This window comes from Falco naumanni, chromosome 3, assembly GCF_017639655.2.
Source record: "Falco naumanni isolate bFalNau1 chromosome 3, bFalNau1.pat, whole genome shotgun sequence".
Taxonomy (NCBI): domain Eukaryota; kingdom Metazoa; phylum Chordata; class Aves; order Falconiformes; family Falconidae; genus Falco; species Falco naumanni.
This window is the reverse complement of record NC_054056.1, coordinates 99,265,350-99,292,849: the sequence shown is the minus strand read 5'-3', so window position 1 is coordinate 99,292,849 and position 27,500 is coordinate 99,265,350. Positions and strand designations below refer to the sequence as shown.

The window sequence follows — 27,500 nt, the reverse complement described above, 5'->3', positions numbered from 1 at the left end:
TGAAAGAAATGATGTCATGATGTTCATTATAACATGGCAATATTTACAGGATTTTGTATCACAGCCGTGAGAACCATGAGGACTTATTGATCCTGATATTTCAGGACTTATTGATTTCAGAGCTGCTTCTGTTGCATCATTTGCAACAAAGTAGCTCAGAAATTGAGAATCTTCTGAGGAAGAAAGCATCAAACGAAAGACCCTGAAAGGAACTTTAACTCTGGTGTATATGGACATTCCTCCCATGTCTACATGCCTATTCCAGGATTGAATCTGGCTAATTTTCTTCCATGACTGGTTTCAGAAATAAGTTTGATATCAGTACAGTATGAAAGTAATATTGTTTCAGGCAATCAATTACCTCCTTAGCTTTGTACTGCTTTACAGTTGGTCTCTAGCCTCATACAGTTAACCAGACGTGCTGTTAATCCCCAGGTATTGTTGGCAGTGGAGTAGAACCATGACTACATCCCTCAAACAGGGCCACAGAACATTGTGAGTGTACTATTGGAAAGTAGAGAAATTAAATACAAAAACAGTTGTGAAAGGAAGGTCATATGGATGGCAGTCAGTAATAAAATTTATTGATGAAGATGCAGCAACACATCTGATACCAGTGAGATCCACATATTTCTACTGTTCTTATCCATGGTTTTTGCATGCTTATTTTTATCAGGATCCTGTTCTGTGGAGTTGATCAGTTCAAGAGAAAATAATTAAGATTATGATTAGAAATAAATCTATGATGTTCCAAAGCTCTGAATAGTGATCCAGTGGAAAAAGAAATATGGGGAATTTGTACATAACTTTTTTAACAGTGAAATATGTGTGATTGCCTGCATGGTATCATACCCAGTAAAAATGGTTGTATTGTTTTTTAAAATAAAAGTCTTCTGAACTTTTTCAACTGCTGCTTATTGAAACATATACTCTTAAATTCTGCTTAAATGTGAAGTATTTCGGAACAGTTGAACATCTTTCATATAGGAAATTTACAGTCGATTTAGAAAGAGTTAACTTTATAAGAATGTTTTTCCCAAATGTTTTAACTCTCCCCCCGCTAAATACTGAAGCTATACTGACATTTATTTTACTGTAGTTGTGGAAAATCCAAGAGGAAACCATGAGCTAACCTAATTTAAACAGTATATTGCGGGTTTATGTTCAACTTGCTGTTCATGAGGAGCCCCACTGCCTTTTCTGCAAAGCTCCTTTCCAGCCAGTTGGCCCTGAGTATGTACCAGTGCATGAAGTTGTTCCTCCCCAGAGGCAGAAACTTCCATTTCCATTTGTAGAACTTTGTGATGTTCCTGTCAGCCCATTTCATCAGCCTGTCAAGGTCCCCCTGAATAGCAGCACAACCCTCTGGTGTATCAACTACTCCTCACAGTTCTACATCATCTTAAAACTTGCTGAGGATCGTCTCAGTACTATCATCAAGGTCATTAATGAGAATGTGGAGCAGGACTGGACCCAGTACTGACCCTTGGGGCACAAGAAGAGTGACTGGCCTCCAGCTGGGTTTCTTACCTCACTGTAGATTCATCTCCCCATATTCCATCAGTTTTTCTGTAAGAATGTCATGAAAGAGGCTGTTGAAAACCATACTGAAGTTCAAGATCAGCATCCACTGCTCTCCGGTCATCTGCCAAGCCAGTCTTCTCATTGTATAAGGCTATCAGGTTGATTAGGCATGATTTCCCCTTCATAAATCCATGCTTGCTACGTTCAGACATCTTCCTGTCCTTAGTACATTTGGAAATGCTGTCCAGGAGGATTTGTTCCATCACCTTCCTACAAATCAAGGTAAGGCTGACAGTAGTTCCCCAGATACTCTTTCTTACCTTTCTTGAAGATAGGAATGAAGTTTTCATTCTTCCAATCCTCAGGAATCACTTCCTGTTCATCATGACCTTTCAGAGATGATTGAGAGTGGCCTCACAGTAACACTGGCCAGCTCCCTCAGCACTCGTATATACAACCCTTAGGCTCTGTGGACTTGTGTATATCCAGTTTGTTTAAATGTTCCCTAACCTAATCCTCATGCAGCAAGAATAAATCTTCCTTACTCCAGACTTTCCCTCTAATCTCAGGGGACTGGGATTCTTAAACACTAGTCTCATCAATGAAGACAGACCTTCTTCACTTCAGTACATTGATCTTTTCAGCGTTCTTTGTCACTATGCAACCTGCCCCATTCAGTGGACAGCCCCTGTTTTCTGTCATAAACCTTCTGCTGCTGACATACCTGTAGAAGTCCTTCTTATTAATTCATGTCTTTTGCCAGACTTTACCCCACATGGGCTTTGGCTTTCCTAGAAATATCCCTGCATACTCAGAGGAGTGTCTCTACACTCCTGGGTGTCCTGATCCTGATACCGTCTCTCTTATGCTTCCATTTTATGTTTGAGTTTAGTCTGGAGCAACTAATTCATCCATACAGGCCTACTACTACCTTTGCTTGTTTGTCTGTTCATTGGGATGAACCATTACTGAGCCTGGAGGTAATGATCCTTGAAATCAAACAGGTTTCTGGACTGTTGTCTCCAGAAACATCTGCACGGGATTCTTCAAAACAGAAACCTAAGCAAAGTCATCAAGGCTGTGTTCTGCCTTTTGCCTTGCCTCTTTCCTTTCAGGATCCTGAACTCCACCGACCCATGGCCACTGCAGTCCAGGCTGCCCCAACCTTTAGGTTCCCAACCAGGTCTTTCTTGTTTGTAAGGAGGTCCAGCAGAACATGCTCCCTTCTAAGCTTTCAGTCACCTGTGTTAGGAAGTTGTCATCAATACACTCCCTAAATGTCCTTGATGACTTGCGCCCTGCTTTATTGCCTTCCTAGGAGATATTGGGGTGGTTGAAATTCCCTGTGAGGATCAGTACCTGCACATATGAAGCTTCTCCAACAATGTATGATGGAGGAAATTCATGGACAGTTTTCCCACTTCAAGATTGACCATTCTTTTTTTAATATAAATCAAAAAAGTGATTTTGTCACATTTTTTTCCATGGCTACTCTGGAATCAACTAAAGCTTTGTTGACCAAAAATAGCAGAACTATAGTTCCAGAGATCTGCTTGAAAGAACATTCAAGGAAATCATGCCTCTCTGTGGTACTCTAAAAGTGCAACAGAATTTAAAGTTCTTCACTTTGGCCTGAACTGTGATTCTCATATTATTAACCCCTTGGGTCCATATGAAATATACTCCTGAACAACTGCACATAAATGAGAATAAGGATTTCTCAGTTTGAACTCCACTTGATTACATTTCTCACATCTAGTAAGGGAAATGATATTTGAATATCTCTTGGGATGTTGTACAAACTCATCAATTACATTTTGGACCATGCTATCAATTGCTGGTAATTTATTCTGACATTAGGTAATGGGATCTTGTAATTTTATGTTTACATTTTGAATATAATCAAAGATCTTTGTGGTTTTTTTGGCAGAATTCCCTTCCCCACTGCAGCCGCAGTGCATTTTTTCTACTGCTTTTCTTCTAAAAAATTAAAACTTGTTTTCCTTTCATTGTTTCTATATCAGATCAGATGCTTGAACAACATTTCTTACCAATAAACAGCTGGACATACTGTTTATAACTGTTTATGGTATCACATTTGGTTTATTCTAGCTCAGATATGAACTGTGTGCACAGAAAGCAGGCTGCAGGCGGAATTTTAGTTACTTGCATCTTGTGCCAGATCAGTCTTTTTCTCGGCTCCTGTTATGATCTATTGTTCATGCAACTAGTAACATAGAGTTGGTTTATTCATAGACTGACAGCTCTTCTTAAAGGGAGACAGCAGTTTGCAGCCTCTGAAGTGGAAAAGAGAAGCCCATAGCAGAGGACTTATTTTACTTACAGATTTGTGTAGGAATACCATAGGTAGAGGAAGTTAATGATTTCTGATGGGCTTAACCAAAACAGAGATTTATATATATGGAGATATAGATACATATTTAAGCAAGAGGAAGAAACTTTTTTTCTTTAACACTGGAAGGCCAATTCAGTTAATATCAACAAGACAGAAAAAAACAGAAAAGCATTATCTATGAAATCTGCTTCAACACAAACCATTATAATTTTGTTAATACAAAAAATGTCTTTAAATTTCCCTGCACGAAATACCTACAAAGTCCCATCTTACCAAAGTAAACACTGGGTGGATTGATACAGCATTTTTTAGAAAAGCTGGAAACCATCACAATTTGATGTTCTAAAATAATGAGTGTCATTTCCTGAACTTAAACAATTATGATCATGAAAGCATTTTCATATTGTTTTAAAAATTGCAAGATTATCTGTATTGTGTTGTCTGAATGACAAAACCTCATTTTGTGTGTTTTATTGTTTCCATAACTCAAATAGCTACTGCTGCTTGCAGTGACAGAAATTCTGCAGCTGTTCCTTGACCTTTTCCAGAAAATCTTTGTTAATTTTAAAACACAGAATGAATGATACACATGATAAAATTCCAGACAGTGAGGGAAAGAAAGCTGTTATGTGCTATTAATATGCATACTGTAGAAAAAAACCCCAACAAATAAAATACATATGTAGATTTGTAGACTATAGATCTGCAAATTACCTGTTTGAGAGGTGGAGTGAAATCATATGGTAATTCTTCATTATAGTTGTGCTCTCAAATTATGGTGCTTCAAATGCTTTAGGTATTTTACCAATATAAGAATGGTGTACTTAATTATTTTGTTCTTAACTAATCCCTAAAAAAAACCTTGTTGTTGTTGTTGTATACAATAATATTAGTTTGCTGCATACCTCTGCTTTAGCTTAGCAAAATAAACTGGCCTCATTACTAATTAAGTAAGATCACCGTTTCCAGGACTGCACCAAGGCATGATTGTTTTTTTCATTTGTATCTTCACTTGCTTCCTTTTCATTTGTTACTAGGTAAACTCTGAAGGTTGCATAATTCTTTCAGCTTCACATAACATAAAGGGCTGTTGTTAGACAGTGAATGCCTTGGTTTATTAAATTTTCTTTGCCATATATAGTATACATAGAGCTACACCAGACCTGTTAGGCAGTAATTGCTAGATAATTGTTATCATAGCATGCTAAAAACATTTTTGGACAAAAGAAAGCCAAATAATGCAGAGATACTCATTGTTGGGTCAGTACAAATCCTGTGGGTTTTTCACTACTAATGGCAAAAATGCTATTTGCTGGGTTACATTAAACCTTCATTCATGTAATTTCCTTAGATAGCATGTGGGATAACAAAATTGCAATTTTGACTATTGATTTTGCCCTTCAAAAGGATGGGCAACAAAATGATCAGTTTAAATTTAGCAACAGGCTAAAATACCAGTGAAATCTGAATTAAGGCTAAAGTTAACCAGAGTTCAAGTCTTATGACTTATACTTGCTGGGTTTTTTTGTAATCCACTGACTGAAACACTGTGGAAAATGTCAGTGCTAGAATGACAGCCATTCTGACAGATCTCAGCCATATTCACACCACATATCGTTCACCACCATACATTAAGAAGGAGAAAAATAAGCAAAAGGACTCCTTTAAAAAAAACCATAAAGCTGTTTTCCAAGATTATAAAGAGAAATTAGATATATAAGGTGATTGTTAAATTTAGATAGATCAGAAAACTAGGTCCAGGTTCTGATTAGTTTACAGGCAGGAGTTCTAAAAAAAGAAATTTTACATGATTGCATGTTATTTTTTCTTTGTCACCATTATATTTTAAATTTATATTCATTGTATTTCAAGCATAAAAGTATGCTTACTGCATGCATAAATGTATTCTTTATAATGTGTTCTTTAGAATATAGGTTTCAAAAGTTTGCCAGTGTTCCCATTCTTACCTTTCTATCTATTGAATTTTGAAATAATTTTGAAATAAGTAAAGATTTATGCCTGAGAGTTGGGAAATAGTTGGGAGTGGGTTTTCTTGGTTTTAGGCTTGTGTTTTGTTTGTTTTTGGGTTTTTTTTTTAATTATTCCTTTTGCTAGGTTGTTGGTTTTTTTGTGGTTTGTTTGGTTTTTGTTTTTTTTTTTTTTTTTTTTTTTTGTGGATGTCAAATATCTGTTAGGAAATTTATAATCTGAATTTTGTAGTAATGGCAGAGCCTACTGAAAATTTATGACATTTGTTTCCAACTGCTATAGTCCTTCACTTTTTGAGAAACTGCTGAAATAGTTCAAAATGTCTTGGAAACTCCTCACATGATATTTTCTACAAGTCTGAAAAAGTTTACTGAGGCAATAACTTGCAACTGCTATGGGATTGATATGGTTCTCGTTTATTCACTCTATATTAAGATACTCTTAATTAGGTTTTAAAAGATATTCTTACATTCCATTCTTCCCTTTCTCTTTCCTTATGTCATTATGTTGCTGTTTTCCTCCAGCAAAAATTTCATCTCTTAATTTCTGAGTTTTTGTGCCTTTTAAGCTAAGCCAAAAATAAGCAAAACAAATTCAGCAGAAAGCTGAGTGTTTACATTTAATTTACCACAGCTGTGTTATTTTGTTAACCATATCTAAACTGTCAGTGAAACGTTTCCTAAGCTTGCTGTGAAGCCTAAACCCAGTTGCCATCCATATTTATTCACATTAACAGTATAAACCTCAAGCAGGCTGGGTGCTTTAGCATGAATTCAAGCGCTCATTTCTTGAAGTCTCTTTTGGTCAAGCCTGTTGGAACAAACTACAGTGCAGCTCTTTTTACAAGCAAATGTCTCAAACTTGGCTTCTCCTATGCCTAGTGTGAAGATGTAATATGGGTGTCACAGTGAAATGATTAGAAAATATGAGCTCATTAAACTCACTCTTAAATATATATTTTAACCACAAACCTGTTTTCCCATACAGATTAAAAAAGCTTGAACTATATTTATCAACAGGAGATAATATGAAACTAGAAAGTTTAAAAATATTTCAGTTTTGTTCAGAATACATTCAGTTTCTCTGTAGTGTCAGCGATGCTGTTCTTCCATATTGTTCATGAACATTTTGATCCAGTTAAAAAAATCTGAGTGACATATATACTGCAGTTTTTAAAAAAAATCTTAGAAATGTATGTGAAGGAGGGGAGGGGGGATTGTCTTAGCAGAGTAAGAGCATAGAAGGGAATCCAGCTATTTCTAAGGCAGGAATTTAGCAGGCTCAGGAGTGAGAGAATAGAATAAACTGCTAAATGAGAGAATTTGGAGTCGGGACGAATGTGCATGTGCTTTGGGTTATGTTGGAGAAAAATAGTATAATAAAGGAGATGTGGAGGAAAAAAAATATTAATGCAATTGCAGAGGGATAAATGACGTCCTTCCATCCTGCAATTTTACTATAACTCAAAATTCATTATAAAAGGATGACAGGTCCATTTTCTTAATTATTGTAGATTTTATCTTACTAAATATTTTCCTGCCATTTCTGTGACTATAAGAGCAATGTTTTACACTCTGAAAATATGGTCTCAGCCATAGGGAATGGTTAACAGATTGTACCTATTGCAATAACTACAACAGAAGTAATTACTTCTGTTTCAGCCATCCACAATTTTAGACTCTAGTCATAACCTGAATTTCAGGTATTAACTCCACATTTGATTAAAACTTTAGAATTAAAGGCCAAATCTGAGTTCTAGTTCTGTTTGACTTTTATAAGTTCCTTAAATTGGTCTAATTTAGTTTCCCATACACGTGGAATGCAAACATTTTCTGATTTGTACTTACCATGAATATGCACACCCAAGCTAAAACTTTTAAAAAGACATATGCATATGACCCAGAGACTTTGATAGGAAATTTTCATTACTTGCACAGTGAGCATTTGATATGTTTCAGCCTTTTTTTGTTTGATGAATTTTTGGCACAGAGACTTGTCACTTTCCTCCACAGTTGAGTTCACTTGGCTGCTCTTGTCAGTGATCTTTATAGTAAATTCTTCTGCTCAATACATACCTTTCTCTGATATTTGTTCAGAAATGGAGCTACTGGTAGTTTGTTTCCTTGTTTTCTATGAAGTGACTCCTTTAAAGATTCATGGTACCATTCTGTGGTGGATTAACCTTGGCTGTCTGCTATGTGCCAGCCCCTCCTCAACGGGTCAGGGGGAGAAAATATGGTGAAAAATCTCCTGGGTTGAGACAGTGACAGGGATATCACTCACTAGTTACCATCATTAGCAAAGCAGACTTAATTTGGGGAAACTTTGTCTCTGCTACTCCTTCCTCCTCATGCTCTTCCCCTGCTCCAGCACGAGTCCTTCCCATGGGGTGCAGTCTTTGAGGAGCAGACTGCTCCAGCGTGGGCGCCCCATGGGGTCACAGTACCTGCCAGAAACCTGCTCCAGTGCAGGCTTTTCATGGGGTCATGGTTTCCTTTGGGGCACGTCCACCTGCTCTGACATAGGGTCTTCCATGGGCTGCAGGTGGACACCTGCTCCACTATGAACCTCCATGGGTTACAGGGGAACAACCTGCATCACCATAGTCTTGTCCACAGGCTGCAGGGGAGTGTCTTCTCCAGTGCCTGGGGCACCTCCTCCCACTCCTTCTCTACTGACCTTGGTGTCTGCAGAGTTGTTTCTCTCACATTTTCTCACTCCTCTCCTTTAGCTGCTGTTGTGCAGCATTTTTTACCTTTTCTTAAAGATGTTATCACAGAAGTGCCACCAGCTTGCCTGCTTTGCTCAGCTGTGTCCTCTCGTGGGTCTGTTTTGGAGCCAGCAAGAACTGGCTCTGTCTGACACAGGGGCAGTTCCTGATCTTTTCTCACAGAAGTCACCCCTGCAGTCCCTCCCTGCTACCAAAACCTTACCATGTAAACACAATACATTTTCACAATGCAAACTGAAGGTGATGCTTGCAGGAATATCCACTGAGACTTAAGTCTATTACTATGACTCCTGTGGTTTTGTCGCCTTCAGAATGTATAGCTGCTCATCAAGTTAGGCTGACATCCGTTAGTGACCACTCTGTTTTCTTTTGGAACAGACTGCTTACTCTCTGTGGGATGAAAAAAGGCAGACTTCTGTGCTGCATGCAAAGATACCCTGTTTGGCTAACTACTGAATGGTAGAACAGAATCAGGGACAAGTTAATTAGAAGTCCTCAGCCCCTTCCTATGATTGCAGTCCTCTTGCTATTTAAGAGCAATGGTAGTGGTGGTGTTTTTATGGTTTTTTGGGTTTGTTTTTTTTTTTTTTTTTGATTGTTATTTTCAACTCTGACCTTAGTTTTATGAGGAAAGGATGATCATGTTTGGTTTTTTTTCATTTTTTCCTACTTATACCTATCACTATTTGTTTATAATGCTCTTGGGAAATCATACTTTTTTAGATTGTCTGGTACATTATCATCTCCCTATGTGTGGAAGTAAAAGAAAAAGACCTTAGAGCAAAAGTACAAAAAAGTTTCAGGATTTTTTTAATGTGTCTCCTTGGAAAGCAGTAAAGTGGACTGATGTTGTTTACTACAAAAGTATTTTTTTGAAAGGTAGAAAATGGAACTCATGGAACGTTATGTATTTAAAGTTAATTCAAATACAACGGTTTAAGATTACTTTTGTTTTCTTTAGAAGCTTCTTAGATTTGAGTCTTACTGTAATATACTGTAATATGCTTTTGCTGCTAACTCTGCTGTATGATCTTTTAGTCTCATCTCTTTTTATTTATTATTTACTGGGATGGTGTTATTAATGAAATACAGTTCACCTCCTTCATAATATCAGAAGCTTCACTAAATTGCTGTAAAACCTTTCTACCTTAGGATCTATGTTATCAAAGAGATATAACATTAGGTACTCAAACATCACTAAAAATTAGTGAGGAAATGAATTCCAAATATAACAAATCTTGGAAAAAAACCCTCTTGTTAATAGAAAGTACAAACCCCTCTGTTAAAAGAAAGAAAAAGACTAGAATGTTTATAGCTCTTACTACTGTTCAAACTTGTGCTTATCTGGAACTGACATTCCTCCATAATTTTTGCAAAGTACATTGGAGAATGTTTTTCTAAGGCATATGAAACATATTCAGAAGACTAGATTAGACAGGAGGAAGCAGAGTTGGGAGTCTGGAACATGAACAGCTGTCTGATCAGATGAATGGGAAGGTACTGTACATTCCCCCATGTTACTGAGAAAAAGAATTCCAAATGTTCTCATATATTACCTTATACCCTTTGTACATCTGGTGCATATACAGGTCAAAACTAGACCTATACTGTGAGTTTAAATGCCTTAGGGGTTACGTGGTGTCTACATATGATTTTATGGATCACAGCTTCAAAGTTGGGAAATCCATTTTTACTGTGTCTTGAAAATAGTCTTAAACCTCATCAGTTATTTACATGCTTTTGTGAGGCAGCCTAGAGATGTCAACGGACCTGTTAGAGTGGGTCCAGAGGAGGCCATGAAAATGACCAGAGTGCTGAAAGATCTCTCCTATAAAGAAAAGGCTGAGAAAGTTAGGGTTGTTCATCCTGGAGAAGAGGAGGCTCTAGGGAGACATTATTGTGACCTTTAATCATATAAAGGAGGATTATAAGAAAGATGGAGAAGGACCTCTTACCAGGGAGCGTAGTGAAAGGACAAAGGGTAACCGTTTAAAGTAAAAGATGGTCAATATAGATTTGATAAAAGAAACAACCGTTTTATGTGAGGGTGATAAGGACACTTTGCCCAGAGAACTTGTGATTCACCATCACTGGAAACATTCAAAGTCAGGTTGGACAGCTTTGAAAACCTGATAGTGAAATATGTTTCTGCTCATGGCAGGGAGGGTTGGATTACATGATATTTAAAGATCTCTTCCAACCCAAACCATTCCTGGATTCTATAATTAGTACATATATCTATAAAGTTTTTGTGTATATACATTTTAATTATTTTTTGCTTAATTCAATATTTATACATGTCTTTCAAGAAAGAAAAAAAGCCTAACCAAACTTGCTTTATTGGCTTTTGTAAACTTCAATTTGTTAGCATTTTTATCTCTGGTATACAAATTTACGTGGAATATTGATGTTTAGTAATATTTCAACACTTTTTTCTCTTTTTTTGTTTACAGCTGGCCTTGTTGCCATTCTGTATTTTGTCAGTCTAAGAAAACAAATATGATCTTAGGTTAGCTACGTCCAACTTCCTAATATGAATATACATTTCTTTTTAACCATATAGCCACGTGTTTCTATAACTCTTAAGTTGTAATCAATTGCATCTTCTTTCACCTTTCTCTAAAAGCTATCATTCCTCATGCTACTATATCAAATGCTTTCCAGTCAGGGAGTTGTGTTCAGCTAGATGTAATAGGAAATAATTAGCACATTATTCTCAACACAGTCATCCCTGTCTTTTTCACAACTGTAATAAAGAAGACAAGGAGGGACAATTTTATGGAAGAGAGAAATTTTACACAGATCAATGTCATCTCACTTTAGTCAACAGAATATTAATTGCCATAATTGGTAGACTTCTTATTTTAAACTCTCTCCAATTAATGAAGAGATATTAATTTCACTAGGGGTACAAATCCTAATGTACTGATTAATTATTTACTCTAAAAGGAATGTCCAAAATAGGCAAGATTAATTTTTCTCCAGATAGCTTACCTGTAGAAAAGCACTAGCCGTGAAGGTAGTAAGTAATAATTTTTTAACAGATGCCTAATTTTTAGATAATTCATTTTTCACAGAACCATGGTTGAGGATAGAAGGGACTTCTTTCCAACCCCCCTACTCAAGCAGGGCCACCTAGAGACAGTTGCCCAGGACCATGTCCAGATGGCTTTTTAGTATCTCCAAGGAGAGAGACTCCACAACTGCTCTGGGCAACCTGTGCCAGTTCTCGGTCACCCTCATTGTTTCCTGATGTTCAAACAGAACCTCTTGTGTTTCAGTTTGTGCCCATTGCATCAGTAAAAACAGGCTCCATCCTTTTTGTACCCTCACCTCATGTATTTGTATACAATGATAAGATCATCTGCAAGCCTTTTCTTCTCCAGGCTGAACAGCCTCAGCTCTCAGTCTTTCTTCGTAGGAGAGATGCTTGAGTCCCTTAGTAATTTTCACAACCCTTCAGTAGACTCTTTCCAGTATGTCCAAGTCTTTCTTGTACTGGGGAGTACTGGAGGCCATATCCAGATGTGTCTCACCACAGCTGAGCAGAGGGTGAGGATCACCTCTCTCTACCTAATGGTAATACTTTTTCTAATACAGCTGAGGATACTATTCACCTTCTTAGCAGTGAGGGCACATTGCTGGCTCATGTTTAACCTGGTGTCCACCAGGACCCCCAGGTACACATCTGCAAATCTGCTTTCCAGCTGGGTGGTCCCCAGCATATACTAATATAGGGGTTGTTTCTCCCCACAGGATGGACTTTGTACTTTCCCATGTTGAACTTCATAAGGTTCCTGCTGATCCTTTTCTCCAGACTGTTGAGGTCCCTCTGGATGGCAGGATGACCCTCTGGCCTATTAGCCACTGCTAGTGGTTTGGTGTTGTGGGAACCTTGCTCAGGGTACACTCTACCCCATCATCAAGACCAACAATGATGTTAAACAGGACTTGTCCCGGTGTAGACCCCTGGGATACACCACCAGTTACTGGCCTCCAACTCAATTTTGTGCTGCTGATTACCACCCTCTGGGCCCAGACTTTCATTTGGTTTTCAATCTACCTCCCTGTCTGTTCAACCCAGACCATACGTCAACAGCTTGTCTATGAATATCTTACGGCAGACAGTATCAAAGGCTTACATGAAGCCCAAGGGGACAATATCCACTGCTTCCTTCTCATCTACGAGGCTAGTAATTTCATCATAGAAGTTTATCAAAGTTGGTCAAGCATGACTTAGAATCAGAACCATAGAATGGTTTAGGTTGGAAGGAAACTTATGGATCATTTAGTTCCAACACCCCTGCCATGGGCAGGGACACCTTCCACTAGAACATGTTGCTCAAAGCCCCATCCAATCTGACCTTCAGCACTTCCAGGGATGGGCTTCTCTGGGCAGCCTCTTCCAGTGTCTCACCACTGTCACAGTAAAGAAGTTCTTTCTTATATCTAATCTAAACCTACCCTCTTTCAGTTTAAAACTGTTGCCCCTTGTCCTGTCACTACAGACCCTACTAAAAAAAGTGTCCCCATCTTTCTTACAGGCCTCCGTTAAGTATCGAAAGGCCGTTTAGAGAAGAAAGTTATAGTTAGTGCATTCCAGGAATCTCCTAGATTGCTTATGCCCTGCTGTACTGTCCCTCCAACAGGTAGCGGGGTGGCTGAAGTCCCCCATGAGGATCAGGGCATGTGAATATGAGATGGCTGCTAGCTGTACATAGAGGGTCTCATCTGCTTGGTCTTCCTGGTCGGGTGGCTTGTAGCAGACCCCCGCTATTCAGCATAGACTTCTCTTTGGTAAAGCTATGCTGACGACTACTGGTGATTTTCTTGTCCTTAATGATCCTGGAAAGGGTTTCCAGGATTAGCTGCTTCATGGTAGTATTAATGTTAAATAAAATTATACCTCAGTATAAATAATTTAAATAAAATTATACCTCAGTCTTAGAATAAATGATGGATTCAATATATTCTCCTAGTGAAACTATTCTTCTATAATTGAATATATAATAACACAATTATTTTGATGGAGGGACCAGTGATTCTATGGAAAATTATGGTAATAAATCCTATCAATCAGACAGTAGCATTTCTATAGCTTATGCCATCAGATATAAATGCACATCATTTACTTACTGGGAAGTAGTTAGACATCCTCAGCATGAAAACAATTGACCATCCTGAGGGTATATGAGGACACACAGATATAAACTGAGTGTATTTTCTTCTCCTTGCCTAGTTTCACTTCTAACCATGAAGATGGCAACCAGAGAATGCCTTTTGATTGATGAGCAAAGGGTGGGCATGACAGTATTAGCAATCTATAGGTGTTTTTTTCTACAGTTAACAGTGAAAACTGATGAAAATAGATATCTTGTGGATATATTTCAGTGAGGTATCTTGCTGTTCCTAGTATGTTTGGATCATTCATATAATGGTGTTTTGTAAGATAATGTTTGCAGAAATAGATTTCTTTGTAGATATGTCATGGCACTAGAGAGGTGGCCAGAATTTCCAAATCTAACCTTTATCCCACTTGCTGTCCTCTAGGTACAAATGCCATTCCCACACCATGTTAAAGTTAGTTACTAACCAGTCATTTCCTTCAGTGCTTAGATCAAAAAAATTATGTTCTTTTCCACTAGCTTAATAAAAATGAGTGAAATTGCTTTTGTGTACAGCCACTAGTAATTCTTAGAAGTATAATAAGACAATATTTGCAAAAGCTAAAATATTTGAGTAATGGAAATATGGCAAAATCCAATTCGAAATAATTGCTTACAGGTAAAGAAAGCCCAAAAGCCACAACATAGTATTCTGTTTCACAAGATAAAAGTTATATAATAATTTGGGTTTTTTTTGGAACATGATAAACGCTGACTGAAGTAAAAGCCAATTAATAATTGATTTGTACTCCTTTATTTATCTTTGTGGATGGTATATTGACAATTGAATTAGATTGTGTAATTTTTATTTTTTTTTTGTTATTTGTAGATGACCTTATTTACAAGATAACTTTTTTTTTTTTTTTTTTTTTTTGTAGAATACTTTGATTTTTTATTGAGGCTGTGTAAGTTGATAAAATGTTGAGACTGTATTCCTCCGATCAGAAACTTGTGAAATTAAGCCAACACAATAGAGGTCATACTTCTATGCGAACTAAAAACTATAACATGAAAAATAAAAATACTGCTTCAAGCTGTTATTTTAATGTGCTATCCCTCCATTTTAATGTGTTCCAATAGTATCTGTTCTTAGGATAAGGAAGTAATTACATTTATTTTCAATTTTTGTGGCCCCAAAGTAAATAATTCTAAATGACCTTTATAAAAACCTGATTGTAGGATTAATCTCTATGGAAAATTAAGTAACATATAGCATTAGTATTGGAATTGAAAAAAACAAACCAGAACAAAACAAAAACACGTTGTAAAGAATTGCATGAAAGAGATTACATTATGTATTTACCAATGACTCTGCAAAGCAGAATTCATCTATAGGACTGAGATTACTGGCAACCACTGACATATACTCCAGGGTAACCCAATCTGGTCTTCAGCTGCCTTCCCGAAAGAGCACAGTTCTCCTGAAGATCTTGTATCTGCAGAGTTTGTGTGGATCTTTTGGCAGTTTTACAGCATCTCAGATGGTACTACTTAAATATATTTATGTGAGTGAATTCAATTTTAGAGGTCCACAGTGTAGACATCCATATATAAATGCCTAATCTCACTTCATAGCCAAGGGAGAGAAATAGGTACTTCTAAGCTGTGGTTGACCTAGTGTGTGTTATCTACTTTGTGATGAAATGGATTACAGTCTAGACATGTTTTTTCACTGGTTATGAAGAAGTCTACATCAAATATAGATGTTTGCACTGTAGGTGTCAACACTTAAGTATGATGAATCCTGTTGTCAACAAATGGACTCAACAATATAGAAGGAACTTTCCAGTTCAGCTAGTGGGTATTTATCTCCCAGAATTGTCTTACCTTGTGTAATTGTGTGTCACCTGCTTTTTTCTATAATGTTCTATAAATCTCCAAGTTTTATTTCTCCTTTTCTTCTGCTCTCCCCCTCTTCTCTTCCTCTCTGATACTGAAAGATTAAATTTGAAAGGACAGAAGTGCTTAGTATTTAGACTTACATTATATTACACAGCAGTTCTTGGATATTTGGAATCACTGAATTATATGCAGTGTACAGCAAAATAGTATGTAATAATGTTTTGTTCTTGGCAGGATGTTTGAATTCAAATTTGTTCCTTAATATTATCTAAGACATAGCTTGTTTAAGCTATATCTTAGCTTAATTTTTAAGTACTCTTCTGAGGAGAAAAATTCGTAACATCTTTAGAAATTTTATCATTACTTTACTTGTAAAATATAAAATTTTATGAAGTGAAAACTTCATTATACATTTGCATTTGCATTTGCATTGGAAGCCTTAGGATAACAGATGCACATATGGCAATACATACAACTTTAAATCTTTATACTTCCCTTTCAGAAACAGTTCTGAAACACATATACCTGCTTCTGTTACACACCATTCTACTTTGTATGTTTTGAAAATTTAAAAACTTGAGTACCTGGAACACTACTTTCCTTGAAAAAACTTTGGAGAGCTAGTTCCATTAGGAACTAGACACATAGCCGTATTGAACAACTGTCTGGAAAGATTGTTGTCTGGAACACATCCTCCTAAGAATGTTCTCTCTTTGACAAGTTGTAGGAAGTTCTCAGATTAGCCATTGACTAATCAATAGTCCTCTCCCATGTTACTGGACCTGGGTAACAGACTCAATTTTGTCCAAGAAGTGAGTTCCAAAGCATATATTCCAAAGCACAGAAAGGAGGTACAATTACTAACTTTTAGAAATTAGATTTCTGCTTCCATTTTTTCCTTTGGAAAAGTGATAGCAAAATTATTAGAGACTAAAACACACGATCATAATTCTCAGAAAGTTATTTTTCATATAGGACTCTTTTTTTCTGTATAGCTTGGATAATAATAAGTAGTATTACTGTCTTTATTATTATTTATTTACTTCTGAGTTTATAAATTTAATTTAATTCAGCAATTATAAATTGTTTATTGTTCCTGTGTTTATAAACAGCAAAAGCAGATCAGGTTGTAGAGAGACTATTGCCTTCCTTTTAGGTACTTTCATACTTATTTTAATGAATAAGTGCACAGCTCAGCATATTTTATTTTAAGTAGGTTTGTTGTTTACATACATATATGGAGGAAGAGGAAATAAAAGATTCCTTTTACTTGACATCAGTGTCTAGGGACATGTTTAATAACACCCTCTAAAACAAAATTCAAAATATGATTAGTCTGTATCAGGATAATTACAGTATTCTGCTACCTGCTGTATACATCACAAAAGCTACTATAAAGGTACAAAATTGTGAAGACTACTGAATAGTTCTTTCTGAAAAAGAAGAGAGTAGTAATTATTATATAGTTTAATTTTAAGTAAAGATAGTCTTACTCAGTTCTGAAGCCATACAGACACATATCTGATATAATTTGTTGACTTCTAATGTGTGAAATGATAGATCATGAGTATGGTGGTAACCTGTCTCAGCTAGAATTCTGCATCTTTGAAATTTCCCTCCTTTGCCTGCCTTCCAGATTCACCTTTGATAGTATCATCCTCTTCTCCAGAATCCTGTAGTTCAGGCAAATCATATATTTGATGAAATACTTGTGAAATATTTTTGTTGATAATACTGTTCCCTGGAAGTATACCTGACTGGAAATATTTTGTAGTCCCTCTGTATATTTTTTTTTTTCTTTCAGTTTTATGGGACAGGGCATAAATTCAATAAATAGATAAATATATTTTAAACATGATCACTATTTATATGGATCAATAAAAACAATGGATCATATCTCATTTATATTAATGATGTTTATATCTTGCTCTGGGGAACTGGGAAAAAAAGACTTTATTTGAATTTATAGATCAAGAAAAATACCTTTTCCTGTGCTTCTGACTACTGTGCCTCTACTAACCAAATCAATAGCATAATTCAGTAATGTTAATCTGGTTTAAAATTATGTAGAATATAGTAATAAATCAGCAGTTTCCCCTGAAGTGTTTATTCTTACAAACAATAACAACTAAAATGTAGAATTACGTTGAGGTTTTACTTTAATGTTAATCTAAAATGTAGAATTACGTTGAGGTTTTACTTTAATGTTAATCTGATTCAAGGATGCCACCTACCCTTAGGCAGCCATTTACAATTTTTTCAGAAAAACAAAAAAAGACAAAAATGTTAGATGACTGGTAAAAGAAGAATTTTTGACAGGTTTATTACAAAGTTGTATGTTATTTACTTGTCTTGCCTAAATCTCAGAGTTTACTTTGAAATGTTCCAGCACACTCAACTTTAAATGCTAGTATCATCACAACACCTTTTTAGTATTCTAAAGGGAATAATCAAAATAATGAGCAATGCCAAATCCAGCCATCTTTGAGTCTGATCAAAGTAAATCTGACATTGTAAAACAAGGACTCTGAAAAGATATCTTATCGCTAAGAGTACTTATTTTCTTGCCATTCAGGCATATTTGTGAAGATTTCAAGTACATTTTGTATTGTACGTTGTGTACTTCGCATGTCAAAGAATAAGAGCAGAGGATGAATTTCCAAAAGAATTACAGTTTTCACAGACACATAAATGCTTATGTACTACATATATAGTAAATGAGTTTACTACCTCTGACATGTTGGATATTGACACCTCTGCTGTTGCTATATGTTACTTTTGCTCCATTTGTGCAAATTCCCTTAAAACTGAATGTCTTCACGTTTCAATCTACCAGCACATTTGCTAAACAAATGGCAAGTTTACTTCACCAAATCCAAAATTTTTACTGCTTGACAGATCAGGTTTGGTATGTTAAGCCTTTTGAAATGGGTTATTAGTAGGTTACATGCAGTTGTTTGCTTACCTTTTAATGACCTGGAGTTATGAAATGCTTAATTTGTACTATAACATGTCTGGAGTAGTTATTGGTAGCTGTTTCTAACCCTCTTTCAGCAGAGGTATGCATGGTAAGCAAAATGATTTACTGGCTCAAACAATAACAGTTGACTTTTTCCTATACATAAAATATGATCCTATTTGGTGGTACTGTTTCTGGTTCTGTTTTACTGCAGCCAGTTTTGTACAAAGTTGCAGCATTTTCTATTTTACGGTTGATCCAGATAGTTTTAAGAAGAAATAACAGTTATAACAACTGCAAGAATAAGATTATCATATGTTAACATTCCAATTTTTTATAGCCAGTTACTATAATATAATAATTTATTTTAATATATTATTAAATTATGAAGCTTATTAATTAGTTCATTACTACTACTTGTCTTAAAAATGTGAGTGTTTCACCGAATATTATACAGGACAGATGTAGACTAATTTATGCATGTGTGGCTTTATACAAGTACACTTTTTTGAAGTGATACCTATCCCATTATCACTGTTTTAGGTGATATACAAAGAGAATGGTCCAGAAATCTTTTAATAAAACATGCTTCTCTGAAAAAAGTTAACGCAGAAAAAACAAATAAACTTTTTTTTTTACATGTACATCTATTTTGATTGAAAATAAAAAAGTTTTCTTTATCTCAGAATAAAGAAAAGAATTTCAGATCCATCAGAGCAACCAATAACCTGCTAGATTACAACAGAATCGCAAATAATTTGGGAATTCATCAGACATCAGTGGAAAGATTCAAGCTGAAGACTATGAATTGAACAAAAAAATAAAATATAGTTATTTTTTTCATGTTTCACAGTATTATCTAATGAGTTAGCTATTTTTCATGGAGTTCTTTTACTTTTTTATTTGTTAGAATTATTAAAAAATAATGGAAAAGATCTTAGATTTCAGCAGTGAAATGAAGAAAGTATTTTGAACCTTAATTATATGAGTAAAGATATTATTTTTTATTCTGGTCAACTCTAATTAAAAAAAATGTATCTAGAAACACTTATAAAGGAACTTACATTTTCAGAGGAATCTGGACAGGCTGGATTGATGTAGAAAGGTAATGCAATTATGCAGAACTGTAGTAAACATTTTAAAACTACATAAATAAGTGAAATGACAGTGCTTTGAGGATGTCAGCAGAGTGATGATACCTGAGAGTTCTTATAATTCATATTTCATGAACCAAACTTGTTGGTTTTATTACAGAAATTTATTGTAAAATATGCTAAAGTTAAATGTAATTATTGGAAAATCTCTTATTTACACTGCTGAAAAGCTTATTTACAGACTGATATTGCAAGTATGTTTCTTTATTTCTGATATATATTTACTTCTTTTATTTCCTAGGTTATTCAGATAAATTTTGAAGAATTTGATCTGGAGATTGGCTATGACACACTGACAATTGGTGATGGAGGAGAAGTGGGTGATCCTAAAACTGTGCTTCAAGTGTAAGTCTTTTGCATTTAAATTTTTTATGCATTACAGAATAACATCAATGTGTTTTATGGTGAGAGTAAATAGTGATTAGAATCAGGTAAATCTCAACAGAAATTAATCTTATTGAGCCTCTAAAATTACTGAAGGTAACAGTTTAAATACACTGTTACATGTTTACTGTTCAGAAGTCAGAAAGTTATGGGCTAGACATCAGAGAAGAATAAGATAAACTAAAATCAGAAAATCTAAAAGGTGTAGCCTGTACAATCATGTGTAGATATGTAAATTTTAGGGGCTGTTGTGCTCCTTTTGTAAGTGTGTTCCCAAATTAAAATTGTATAAGAACATAATTGAAAGTAGATAAATGGATGACTTATACATAAACTTCTACAATCTTCTAGCAAGCTTAGTATGACAAAAGATATACTATGGCATCTTGACCTTCAAATGCTTATTGACTATTGTAGGTAACTCAAAAAATGTGTATGTATAGTAAAGAAAATTAATATAGAGAAGATCTGAACAGGATATTACTTAAATAACATGTGATTACAAATCAGACAACACTGAGAATTAAATAAGATTTTTATTATCCATTAGCATTCTTCTAGAATGTGTGAGCCCAGATATGCATGTAGATACACATATAGACTTAACAGCCATTCAGTAACTTCAGAATATATATTTCTTAAATACTTACCTTGTGATGGTAACTGGTCTTATAATAATAACAAAAGGCTCAAGAAGACAAATTCAGAAATGTATTACCTTGTAAAATTTTGAAGATGGCAATATAATCCAGTGATTCTGTGAAATCCTATTTATTCCCCAGTCATTTGAAAATATGAAGGACAGTGTAATTAAACATTACCTGTAGTATGTCACTTTACGTAGCTCCAATTCTAAGTAAATAATTCAATTTCTAGGAGAAATGAAGGCCCCTTAAAATACATTGTATTTAGTTTTTTTCAAATCTGACTCAATTTTATGAAAAAATAACAAAAATGTCATTTATTTCTTAGAAACAATATTTTACCCATAAGAGATTGTCTGCTATTTAGAAAATAAATTTGGAAAATGCCAAATAATATTTAGCTGTTATTTTAAAATATACTGGCCTCTCAGTAATTACCTTATGGTACTATTAGTTCAAATGAGTTAGAAATTTAAAACAGAGATAAGAACAGCACAGATGTGATAAATGTTTAGTAAAAAAAAATCTATTTAATCAAAACCCCAATAGCAAAATTAGTATTCCTCATAATGATATTCCCTGCAGTATATTTAATGGAAATGTATTAATACTATTTTTATATATTGTAACTTTCCATTATTCACTATGAGAACAAAGTCAAGAATTTGTTTGGTTTGAGTACCCTAAAACCTATGTTTACCTACCTTTTCCTTTCCTAATTTAATCTAATTAATATTATTAATTGCAGAACTTTGAGGAGAAACAGTTTGAGGAGATAGAGTTATTTCAGGATTTGCAGATTTACATCATGAATTCCTGCTTATTATTCCTTCAAAGGATATCTGACCTCCTATTTTTGATTCTTTTTGTAATCATTCTATCAATTCCGTCCTGTTCTATTCAGTCTGTTCAATAACTTTATCTGGACAAGGGGATCGATTGCACCTTCAGTAAGTTTGCAGACAACACCAAGTTGGGAGGAAGCATTGATCTGCTTGAGGGTAGGAAGGCTTAGCAGAGGGATCTGACCAAGCTGGATAAATGGGCCAAAGCCAATTTTATGAAGTTGAACAAGTTGAAGCACCGGGTCCTGCACTTGGGTCACAACAAGCCCACACAGTGCTACAGGCTTGGGGAAGAGCGGCTGGAAAGATGCCTGGGGGGAAAGGACCTGGGGGTGCTGGTTGGTGGCCAGCTGAACATGAGCCAGCAGTGTGCCCAGGTAGCCAAAAAGGCCAACAGCGCCGTGGCTTGTATCTAAAACAGTGAGGCCATCAGGACAAGGGCAGTGATTGTCCCCCTGCACTCAGCACTGGTGAGGCCAAACTTTAAATCCTGTGTTCAGTTTTGGGCCCCTCACTTCAAGAAAGACTTTGAAGTGCTGGAGTGTGTCCAGAGATGGGCAACGAAGCTGGTGAAGGGTTTGGAACACAAGTCTTATGAGGAGCAGATGAAGGAAATTGGGTTGTTTAGTCTGGAGAAAAGGAGGGACAGGGAAGGCTTTACTGCTCTCTACAGCTACCTGACAGGAGGTTGTAGTGAGGTGCGTGTGAGTCTCTTCTCCCAAGTATCAAGTGATAGGACAAGAGGAGATGGCCTCAAGCTGTGCCAGGTAAGGTTTAGACTGGATATTAGGAAATTTTTTTTCACTGAAACAGTGGTCAAGCATTGGAACAGGCTGCTCAGGGAGGTGGCGAAATCACCATCCCTGGAGGCATTTAAAAGATGTGTAAGTGTGGCACTTCGGGACACAGTTTACCTGTGGGCTTGGCAGTGCTGGGTTAGTCCAACCATTGTTGGACTCAATGACTTTAAAGGTCTTTTCCAACCTGAATGATTCTATGATTCTTGTGAGGAAACCAGCACTTGGCCAGATATTTCAGGTGCAATTACTTTAGAATAATGCAAAATTTCTTCAGTGGACTGTAGATGTGTTAATTGTTGCTAATAACAGTTTTGAAAACTGGGGAAGTACAGTAATTTCTATTTTAGAAACAGTGCTAAGCCTTCAAAATATATTTCTGATAATGCTGGAATTCAGTTTCAGACATTCTTAGATTCCTAAACTATATTGAATATTCTCTCATGTGGAAAGAACATTTATTAAGTACCAATTCAGTAGGTCTTATTAACATTTAACTAAAGTATTGTTTCTCATTGGAACCTGAATTACAGTAACACACTGAGACACAGTGAAATGATATTTAATATTTTCAGTAATGGGTGAAAGCACTCTGTCCAGATTTTATTTCATTAAAGATATTTGTATTTTATAAAAGTATATCTGATGATGAGACTTATGTTGGGGAGAAATTATGAAATTACAGGATTAAACAGGATTAAATTTCTCATTAATATAAAGGAATTCTGAATAATTTTAATAAAACAGTTAATTAGAATTATCAAGTGTTAATATACAAGAAGAAAATCAGTTCTGTAAATAAGTAGGTAAATACTTATAACAAATTTTTACTATGGAGATCCTGGAAAAGCAAAAAACCCACCAGTTAATTTGTGGAGTTTTAATATTAAATAACATAGTATACTCAACCACACATATATTATTTTTGTTTACCAGTAGAATGCTTGCTGATTATTCTATGATCAGAAATATCAATTTCAAAGTTATTAGGATTAAAAAGTATTAAAAAAATTACAAGGAAGATGAAAAATAACTGAATACTGTCAAAAACAAATAAATCTTTTCTCCTGTAAGCCATGCAGACTTGCCTGAGGTATGACGCATAGCAAATGAATAAGCTATCGTATGATTTAATTTTGGGATTTAAAATTTTAGAATAATTATCTTTCCTCAACAGATTGCTGAAGAACATTGGTTTGATTACATCTGTTTTATGTGTAAATGATGTGAAAACATGTATCTTCCAATTTATCAAAGTTAATCAGGAAACCTATCAAAGTGTTTAGTCCACTGGTTTTACTGGGCACTTCTAGATAGGAAAGTTCAGAACCAAAAACTGAATTTAAGTGTCAGTTAGATAGAATTATGCTTGCTAAATTGAGATTTGTAGTCCTGATAATTCCTACTCTGCTGATGCTAATCAGAAAAGCAGCTGAACTCAAAAGCCATTTCAGTACTTGCCATTAAGTTTCCCTGGGTGCCTATAATTCTGTGCCCATATACATGTACCCAGCTGCATGACAGACTGCTCCAGCCTAGTAAACCTAGCACCTAATTGAACTTAAATCTGAATGGAATACATTTTTTGTGTGTTTGAAAAGATGACTGAAGGCGTCCGTAGTGCTTTCCTATGGAACTAAAACCTTTGCAGGGTGGAGCAGTATTAAGTTTTATTACCAAAGGACAGAGGGGAAGAAGGCAAAGAAATGGTGATAGATCCTTCTTCATATATCAATCACAGCACTTTTTCAGGATACTTGGAAATCTGTGTTCAACACCTTGGTCTGACAGTTGCTGCAGGTGACTCAATGTAATATGCATCTGGGCACTGGTTCCTGTAACACACATTTAGAAAATCCAGTGCACAAGGCATGAAACTCACTCTTTTAGTGTGCTTGCTGTGTTGGGTACACGTGTATCCAATCTCCCATATTACAGATCATCTGCAGCAGATGGAAAGTGTTGCAGTCTTTTAAATATCCTCTAACCTAGTCTTCAGTGCACGGTCTCAGAGGGAATGAATGTTACTAGTATGTGGGAGGGGTAGTTCTGGACTCCTAGAGGAAGAGGTGGAAAACAGCCTGCTTAGTGTCACAAGTGTTAAGCTGTTTAATAAAAAGGGAGACATCATAATCATCTCTTTCTGTTTCTACTGTTGGCAGTGTTCACTTCTCAGCTTTTGAAAGGGAAGGTGTAAGACTTTACTTCCAGGGGAGGAATCTAGGCAATGAATCCAGCCTAGAGGAAGTCACATAAACCCCCGGAGGAAAGAAAGGATAATTCATAACTGCAGAATTTCATTATTACTTTAAATAGCTTCCTTCACATAATCCTGTTATTTCTAGGTCTAACTGCTCTGTGGCCCCAGTCTTCCCAAATATTGTACAGAGACACCTAAGCACTTAAAAAAGAGCAACAAGTGATTTCTGTGATCTGTTGATTGACTCTTATTTTCAGAAATGCATTTTGAAATGATATTTTTCTCCCTGTACTATTTAATTGAAAATACTGTGTCTGAAAACTGTATGCATTAAAAAAAAATATTTGTAATTGGCTTCAGAAATTAGAAATTATAAAAGATTTATGGCTGTTTATCATAGGAATTATTTTCCCTGACACAACAAAGAGATTAATATTCCCAATGGCCTTAATATTCCCAAAATGAACAGTCAGTCACCAGTGACAATAACAAAATGCTGTTAGCCATTACATCACTGTTGTTTCTGAGGAGCATCCTGGTAATCTATTAATTTGGCAAAGACTGACCTCACCGAAGAAGCTTTCCCTTAGTACAGGAATGAGCAGTTAGTACATTATTTTGGCCAGGCATTTACTTGTTCAGTTCTGGCAAGAGTCTTTGTAGTCACTCCATCTGTGAACACAGATGTGGGAAATAGACATGAATTTCTCCCACAGCAGAGTATTTCATACAGAAACAAGCTAAAAAAGACCAGAGGGAAGAACTAAAATTAACTGCAAAGTATATTTAAAACAGTTCATTTGAAGTTTCAGCTAGCTTTAAAGAATGGTTAGAGCTGAAAAAAAAAAACAAAACCAAAAACCCAACAAAACAATTAACAGTTTTCACTTTCATACAGTCTTGTGTTTGTGATCCATTTTACAAGAATGCAAAATTCCGTTTTAGCTGATAAACTCTTACCAAATTTGAGACAAAGTTTTGGGGAAAAGTGCAATATAATGTATGACTGCAGCCTTTACAACCTTTCCTTTTTGCTATCACACTATTTCATTCAGCAAACAGAATGAACATTTAGGATTGCATTGACTTGCAAATTTTTGAAAGCAATGTGAAAAGTGGAAAAAAAGAGAAAGAAACAAGTTTAATTCTTTCTAATTAATCAGCATCCTGTAACCTAAGGAGGCTTTAAAGGTGTGGTATCTGGTGTTTTAGTTAATGAAGGAATGAACATCAGCTGAGTCAGACAGGCAAAGCTCTTCCACTGTTGTAGAGGTGATGAAGGGAGGTAAGAGAGTGTTGGGAACATACGGACCTTCATAATAGTATTGCCATTTAAGAATAACAACAACTTCCTCTTATATATCTGCAATGCGTGTGTTCTAACTGTTTACCAGAGAAATACTTTATTTTTGGAAGAATAAATGTAGTGTCTCATTATGGGCTTCTAGTGCTATTTGATGCTCGCTTTCCTCTACCTGAGTCATGTACACAGGACTGCCAGATAAGGATCAGGGGTGATGCAGGTCTTTCTGGACCAGCAACTGAAAGTGAGATGAAATATTTCAATACAACATAAGCAGTAGTTCTTTGTGTTCATGTACTCCTATAAAATCTGCAGTTGTTGGAACCTTGAGAGCTATATTGGCTGACCAGCCAGGAGATAACTAATTTAGCGTGAGCTGAATACAATGAATTTAAAAACAAACCAAAGAAATAACCTATTTTAGATCCCTTACAAAAAGGAAAAAAAATAATCTAGTTATTTAATGGCTTTACAAAAATATTTTTTTTGTATCTGTAGGTTAACTGGAAGCTTTGTACCAGACTTAATTGTGAGCATGAGCAATCAGATGTGGCTGCATCTTCAAACGGATGAAAGTGTGGGCTCAATTGGTTTCAAGGTTAACTACAAAGGTAACAATACATTATTGGAAACTTATTTAATGTTGTACCAAAAATGAAGCAAATATTATGGATTTTTTTTCTGTTATATTAGGGGATGTATTCCATTTTCAGTTCTGTCAGTCTTAAAAACAAGAAAATGCAAGCTGAGTTGAAAAAATGCGAAAAATAAATTTGTTCTTTTTAAAGGTCTTATGTCACATGGAACTGCACACTTTTTATTTTATGTGTCCTTAAAACAGTTGATTTTTTGGCATAGAGTTTTATATTTGTTTTCTGTTATTTCATGTTAAAAAAATTAAAATAAAATTATTCTGTGATTAGTTAAAGATAAATAGTTAAAGGAAACTAATGCTTCCTACATTTTTTTGAAAATTAATCATGCTTACTACAACAGAAAAAGCTCCACTGCAAACAAAGAATTTGAATTACTGATGAGTTTTGGGCCAAGACAAACTTACTTACTAACATGTGCTTTATGGTCTTAAAATGTGAGGGATCTATAATGTGTAACATAAACCAGTTGTTACTATTTGATGCTTCTGGGAGAACATACAGTTTTCATATACCATGAACAGCAGAAGGAATCAAAAACTAAAGAATTGTATGTATATATATATATATGCATTTCTGTATTATGACAGGATTAGTTGTATTTATTATTTTTGTATTATATTTAACATAGCTGCATGTATTTCTTGCAACAAATTTCTAAATTGCATGGTTCCTGCCTACCACCAAACCCAGATAATAGAAAGCATGATTATTCATCACAAGGGGAGAGATGAAAGGTAAAAGTTAAACCAACAACCGTGTGTATTGGAGATGGAGGTGGTGTTGAGGATAGGCACATCGAGTGAATAAGCATATTGGGAGCAGACCCGTACAATGTGATTTGCTGGGGTGTTTCTGTCCATAACTTTTCTTTGCCTGTTCATGTATATTAAGGTCCATATTGATACAGCATGAATGTGCTTGTGTTCTCTTGATATTCAGATCTAGTGGACA

The 27,500-nt window shown here is 35.5% G+C and overlaps 1 protein-coding gene across 2 annotated transcripts in view; it reads left to right on the top strand.

The window, feature by feature from the left end:
• CSMD3 (CUB and Sushi multiple domains 3) overlaps window positions 1-27,500 on the top strand; it is a 726,030-nt gene that overhangs the window by 332,033 nt on the left and 366,497 nt on the right. For both annotated transcript variants that reach the window (XM_040588420.1, XM_040588419.1), the window contains 2 exons: window positions 19,962-20,065; window positions 26,392-26,504. In XM_040588420.1, coding sequence (XP_040444354.1) covers window positions 19,962-20,065; window positions 26,392-26,504 — 217 coding nt within the window. The remainder of the gene's footprint in view (window positions 1-19,961; window positions 20,066-26,391; window positions 26,505-27,500) is intronic.